Raw genomic sequence first — 6,987 nt, forward strand, 5'->3', positions numbered from 1 at the left:
TTTAAATGCTCATGAAATGTTTCCTGCTGAATAATGAACAAACAAACACTGTCTTGGGTTGAGAAAATAATGCCTCCCCAACTTTCGTCAGGCTGGACCAGCAGATGTGGAAAAGCCAGCTGCAAAGTCACAGGACAGGAAGGGCATTTCTCCCGGGGAAATTGCTGCTTGGCGGTGCCATGGTAACCACCTGCATCCTTCTGTGCCTGGCTACAGGTTCAGCGTGAAACTTTCTGTTCTGATATCCACCACTATCGGTGAGGTCACTGTTGGAAAATGCCTCAGCAAGATGGAAATGCTTCTCTCTTGTCTGGAGGAGCCTGCCACTTGTTGATGCAGAAAAGCAGTCTCCGTTCCAACCCCAGACCAAGCCCACCAGAGTAGTTTTAGACACAATTTGTCTCAATTCTGTTGTTAAAGAAATGAGACATGGCTTTGCCCTTCAGATCGGACAGACATCTAAACTCCACTCTTCCTAGAATCCTAAAGTAATTCTTGTCTCCCTCATTACCATGGGCCGATGGATCTAATTTTGTTACAATACTGGGTTGTTTCCATTGCTCTTGGACTGACTTAGACAAGGTTATGTTTTTCAATAAAATGCTCCAGGTAAAGAAAATATTTGCTGCTTGTCTAATAACTCAAAATTTTGAATACTATCTTTTGGATATTGAAAAACAATGGACACATCTCTGTGGTCTGGTAGTCTCCTGTGACCTGGGAATTGCAAATTCTCTGCAGGCTTCTCACCTACGAGGAAACATAAGAGCCAGGAAACCCAATGTGAGCGCTGAAGTGATATTTTCTAACTCTGCTGCTGCTGCTGCTGTAGTTGCCTGTGGCAAAGATCCCTGCTTCTAGAAATGTCGCCAGGGTAACTGCAAGGCTCATAACGACAAAGGCCTCGGGTTGCCCGGGACAGTCTCTCCCCACTCCTGTCTGGCTGTCCTATTTGAGGAGAAAGGAAGAGCCACTGGGGAGGGTCTCCAGAGCACCGGGCTCCTCCCGGGTGGGGAGGCCGCGCCTGACCTACCCGTGCGAGGAGTAGCCGTAGCCGTAGTCGTAGGCCGAGGCCGAGGCGGCCTTGCGCTGGACTTCAGCCCCGAAGGAGAAGTGCGAGGCCTGCTGCTGCGAGGAGGAGGCCACCCGGCTGGAGGCCTGGGACTCCTGGCGGTGGGCGGCCGAGGAGCGGCTGGTGTAGGCCGCAGAGCCGTGCGTGTAGATGGCGGAGCGCTGCTTCTCCTGCTGGTACTGGCTCATGGTGGTGCGCAGGTCCTTGTCACGGTAGCTGAGGTCGTAGTGCTGCTGGGACCTCTGATAAAAAGGCAGGGCCATCTCGTGCCTCTCAGGGAAGCGGGCAACCTGCAGGAAGACAGCGATTCTTGAGTGAACTGGGCAGTAAATTCCACCAAAAGTCTCCACGCCGACCTGTGAGACGTCGCACACTTATCTTTATGAGGGTAGGCGGGAAAGGGTGTGAAGTCAGTTTAGGTGGTCACCCAGTAAACTCCCACTGTGTCTCCTCCTGCCATGGAGCCTTCTTTTCTCCTTCGTATCTAGATGGGCTTGACAGATTGTCCCTAGCCTGGATAGCAGTGGCTTTTTACACTGACCCTCCCGTAACACTTATCTGTACTTTTCTGGCATTTCCTCCAGATGGGGGCTTCATAAACAATGATGGAGAGTAAGGTGGTATTCATTCAATAAGTAATTAATGAGCATCTACTGAACCCACAGAGGCTCTGCCTAAGAATCTGGTATAGAAAATAAGCAAAGCAGATCTATCAGACTGGCTTAAGCCCCATAAAGCAGGAAAGTGAGAAGGGTATAATTTTATTTTTTTAACTTTATTTTTAATAGTCTGTGCTTGCCATACATAATGGTGATATTCCTCATCGGGAGATGGCCCATGCACGTAACACATCTTAATTCTTTTTACCTCCCTTGTCCTTCTCTTCCCACCCCCTGCCTTTTTGCAAAAGATCTCTCTCCCTGTTCCACATTATCTAGCTTTTATTTGGACACAGGTTTCAACAGGCTCGTGGGGTGGGGTGGGGGGGCTTTGCTGGACTGTGGAATCTGAGCAGGAAAAGGTCCTGGGGAAGAGGGCTCCAGCAGGAAAGTCCAGGTGAAGGCCCCGAGCAAGAGCAGCTCAGGGAGGCTGCAGGGGCTGGGGTGGCCAAGAGATGTCAAGGGGTGGGGAGTGTGGGGCAGAGAGTACAGGGCCCTGGAGGCCACAGAAAGGACCTCGGCTTTTACCCTGAACGTGCCAAGAAGCCACTGCAAGAGCCTAAGGATCCCTTCTGCTGATGTCTGAAGGAGAAACTATTCAGAGACCCACAGGAAAGCCAGGAGATCCATCAGAAGGCTGTTATGGGATGAGTTATAGCTCCTGAAAATTCATACGCTTGGGGCCCAGCCCCTGCTACCTGAGAATGTGACTGATTTGGAGATGGGACCTAGAAAAGAAATTCAGATGAGGTCACTAGGAGGGTTCTAGTCCAATATGACTGACATCCACAGAAGAAAAAGAAATTGGGGCACATGTCAGGGAAGATTATGCAGGGGGTAACACAAGGTAAAGAGGGTCATCCACAGCCAAAGAGAGGCCTCAGAGAAAACCATCCTGATCCCGGATTTTGGCAAGGACGGAAACTGCTGTTGGCTAAGCTGTCTGGCCCTTGGAACTTTGTTGTGGTGGCCTTAGGGCGGCTCAATACATACACTGAGGCCACTGCAGTGGTCCAGGGGAGTGATGGCTAATTAGCAGACAAAGCTCCAGAGGCGTTCAGAGTGTGCACAAGACCTGAAGGCAGAACCAGCAGCATTGCTGAAAGTTCCAAAGATGAAAGACAGAACCCCAAGGCTCCTGTAACCGGAAGACTGAAGTTGCTATTAGCTGAGATGGGGAGCTTTGGGGCAGACAAACAGGAGATGGCTTAACTTGATCTGTGTTTGCGTCTCAGGACCAGGGGTTCTGTTTATTATGTACACCAGGCAAGCGTGAGCCAATGAGCTACTTTCTGCATTTGAGATGCTGGCTGGACCTCCAGATGGTGATGTTTAGTGGGGGCTGGATACCTGACTGGGGTACAGAGTCTAAAACGCATACCTGCATTTGGGAGACAGCGTGTAGATAGTGACAAAAGCCAAGGGAACAGGTGAGCACAATTATAAATGGAAAATTAAGTGCTAGGACTGAGTCCCGGAGTGCGGTGATGTTACATCCAAACTCTCTCAAGTTACAGGGGCGCTTCAGAGAGGCATAGTTTCAAACCAGAAAAAGAATTTGTCTGATTAGGAAGCTGAAGTCTTCCTGTCTTCCTACATAAAGAAGTAGGAGAGTGGGCGGCCCTCTGGGTGGCTGCTGGCTTTGTGAACCTGATGTGTCAGTTCTGAAAGGCAAAGATAAGTTTGCTTAGCATCGGGTTCTCGAATAATCTTCAAGGATGGGGCCTCAGTCCTACGGACAACCTAGAATGAGATCATGGTTTTCTTGAGGGCCCCACCCTGTTTTTAAAATGCTTTTGTTCATGTTCTGAAATGTCCTTTTAAAGTTTTATAAGAAAAAGTAGTTTTCAAGGTTTTTTTTTTTAACCCCAGCAAGCTCTGTTTTTCTTAAAATACTATTGAGGAGTAACTCCTTCTAAAATTATTATTTTATTTTTTTGTCAAATTTCAAACTTTCTTTTATTTAAACTATTTAAAAGGTCACTATTTATTCCCTAGAGAAGAAAATTCAGCAAACTTCACTCCAGAAATATTTATCGTAGGTCTCATGGATGATATCAGTCCACATGGCATTTCCTAAGAGGAAAAAAACAGCTGCTATCAAAGCCACTTTGCTCCATTCGTTAAACAGATTGCTATTTTCAGCTATTAAATATGGAATAATTATTGTTGCATAATGAATAGTTATATATGATAGTGCAAGAGTTGGACTATATAAATATAGAATTATGTGAAGCAGCTATAAAGATATTAGGTAAGCTCTATAATGATACATACCACATTATCCATGGAAAATGTTATTTGAATGACTTCCAAATAAATAATAAAGGAGTTTCCCTTGTATTATGTTAAAGGTGAATCACTACCCAGATGATTTGAAATGCTATAATTCTTGCAAAATAAAATCTTTAAATAGTTTGCCCCAATTATATTATCCATTCTAATTTTGCCCAGTACATCCATTCTTCATTTAATCTTCCATGCATGCAGATTGTTTACTACAAGTAAACAGGGTTTGACTTTAAACCCCAGCGCTGGCTGACCTCTGGACGGAAGGTGTAACTGCTCCCACTTCACCACGTAAGCAAGGATTACCCCCAACACATGACAGAGTTTGCTGGAAGGAAAGAGGATTTCATTGTCTTCTGTTTCTCTAAAGCCTACATTTGCTTTCTGAAAACAATCTGGGAATTTAGGAAGCATTCTACATCTGCAATCTTGAGGTAATACTTTTGTGGACGCAAGTTCAGGACAGCACAAAGCACTCTGCACCCACCCACTCTGTGCGGTCAGAGCAAAATCCCTGAATCACAGTCTGCTGACTGCAGAACTGCCCGGCCTCCTTTCGCTTACTTCGTAATTGAGTACAGCAGGCAGAGAGAGGAAAACACAGGCTTTCCTGTCCCTCAGCCACTGCAGATTGGAACCAGATTTCTGACCTGTGCCTTGGGAAGTACTCACACTTGCAGCTGAATCTAAGACAGACCTGGACTTATTGTTCTAGCAACAGCGACCTGATTTAAAAAGAATACGGTGATTTGAGAGAACAGCCTCCCAAGCCCAGGGCACCTGCAGGCCTGGCTTCCCTTCCAGGAGCTTCGCATTCATGTTTCTCTGCTCTTTTGACATCTCTGTGGGAAAACTGCTGAACCGGAGAATGGAAGGAGCAGGCGCTGCCTGGGCGCCTTTTCCTGCACCGGTCCACACTCACCAGCTTCCAGAGGACCCACGGTGGTGGAGATGTCAAGACGCAGCGAGGGGCTGGACGAGACAATGAAAACCCAGCTAGGCTGAATCCAAGGCAGAGTTAAGCAGCAGGGCAGAAGACAGGAGCCTGGGGGCCAGGTCAAAAATAAGGCATGTGGTCAGGCAGCAGAATGTCAGGCCTCACAGCCAGCCTTTTATGGCCAAGCAGGCGGATAAATATAGCAGCAGATGGGGAGGGGAGCCCCAGAAGAGGACAGGCGTAGGTAGGTAACGCGGTCCCGTCAATGCCAGGCAGTGCTCCGGCCTGATCAAGTCGAAGACAGGATTTGCATGGGGCTGTCGGAGCAATGCTCAGTGTCGCTCTATCACTAAGTATGCACAAGTGTGTGGGAAGAGCAATTTGTGTTGAGAGCTAAAAATAGGTGTAGTAATCTGATTCTCCAAGTGGACTTCATGGAATGCCAAGATAGGGCTCCGGGTGTGCTGTGAGCAACATGTGTAATGCCTTTCAAAGATACGATGTGAGAGAAAGGAGTCGAGGCTGGCTAGAGGCAGAACAAGAACTAGTTGTGTGTGGTGCTGGTTTTGGCCTACAACATACAAGTGACTGTTTCTCTCATTTCAGGGAAATTATAAAGCAGGTCTGCTCCTTAAGTAAATCCTTTTGAGAAGGATTTTGGGGGGAGGTTACTGAACTAAGGGCCTTTGTACTGAGCTATATCCCCAGCCTTTTTTAACTTCTTGAGACAGGGCCTCCCTAAATTGCTCAAGCAGGATTTGAAATTGTGATCCTCCTGCTTCAGCCTCCCAGAGTGCTGGAATTTTGACATGCACAATCAGACCTGGCTGGAAGTCAGCGTTTTATCTTCCCTAAACTCAGAGTAGGGTCAGTGTCACTAACACGAGAGCCTGTTTTTCAGATGGTGTAACCAACGAGGAGGTGTAGTCTGTAGTTAGAACCTCACCGTGGACTCAAGCGCCAGCCAGATTCTAGTCCATGGGTGCCCTCTCATAGTCATGTGACCTGAAGCAGATTCCCTCTCCTGCCTACACTTCAGTTTGTTTCTCTGAAAGAATGAGATAATAGTGTCCCAGGTACAGGACTGCTGTGGAAATTAACCGTAAGGATGAAGACAGAGCACTTAGCCAGAGACCATCACAACATAAAGGTTACTCACCGAAAGAGTTTTGCCCTAGAATAAAGCACAGGACATTATGGCAGTGGAGGGCCAAATTGGGGATGTTTACCTTGAGGTCACTTCCTCCTTCCCCTAATACAACTTCCTTTTTCCTTTCCCAGTGCACACAGAGAAAATTCCAGTCAGCTCCTCGTGCGCCATCAATGCCTGCCCTAAGCACCCCCCCCCAAAGTTACATATGCCCGTTCCCCACATCCAGGGTAACCCAGAGGAAAACCCAGGCCGCTCCCGGCTATGAACTCCTCACCGCATCCTTGGAATAAAGGCCACTTTTACTTCTATATTCTGCTCCTTTATTGTGCTGAAAAACTCTAACATTCACCAGGGGCCACTATTATTAGTAAAAGGAATAACAGAAGTTTGTTGTTCCCTTCTGGTGCTCTGTGCAAGGAGTGCTGCCCCACAAGACCAAGCGAGGCCAGGCCACCTACGACAGGAAAAAGCGGATGGGGCTCCTGCTGCTGCTCCTGAGGTTGCGCCTGAAGCTGTGAGGAAGTTCGCCTGCCTGGGCTGCCTGGCCCATGAGGTTGGGTGGAAGTGCCAGGAAGTGATAGCCACCTTGGAGGACAAGGAGGAGGAGAAAGCCAAGGTCCATTATCGCAAGAAGAGGCAGATTATGAAGCTATAGAAACAGGCTGAAAAGAAAGTGGAGAAGAAAATCAGCAAGTTCAGAGGCCCCTCAAGACCCACAGACTCCTGGTCTGAGCCCGGTAAAGACTGTTTAGGCCTCCAAAATAAATACATTTAAAAAATAAAATAAAATAAAATAAAATAAAATAAACTTAAAAATCAATTCATTGTTCAGAGTCAATGTAGTAAAGAGACTGATATTGCGATATGGGGGCATGTG

General features: G+C 47.3%; 1 protein-coding gene across 2 annotated transcripts in view; it reads right to left on the bottom strand.

Moving 5' to 3' along the window:
- Window positions 1-5,301, bottom strand: part of Myom1 (myomesin 1) — a 114,184-nt gene extending 108,883 nt beyond the window's left edge. The window contains exons 1-2 of one of the 2 annotated variants that reach the window (XM_063231903.1): window positions 4,943-5,301; window positions 1,034-1,362 (exon numbers count right to left, since the gene is read on the bottom strand). In XM_063231903.1, coding sequence (XP_063087973.1) covers window positions 1,034-1,335 — 302 coding nt within the window. In that variant the 5' untranslated portion in view covers window positions 1,336-1,362; window positions 4,943-5,301. The remainder of the gene's footprint in view (window positions 1-1,033; window positions 1,363-4,942) is intronic. The other variant, XM_013146700.2, reaches the window with a different exon arrangement.
- Window positions 5,302-6,987: the final 1,686 nt, after the last annotated feature.

Source organism: Cavia porcellus, unplaced genomic scaffold (assembly GCF_034190915.1).
Source record: "Cavia porcellus strain 051 isolate PalLab524CR breed Dunkin Hartley unplaced genomic scaffold, mCavPor4.1 scaffold_20, whole genome shotgun sequence".
Classification (NCBI taxonomy): domain Eukaryota; kingdom Metazoa; phylum Chordata; class Mammalia; order Rodentia; family Caviidae; genus Cavia; species Cavia porcellus.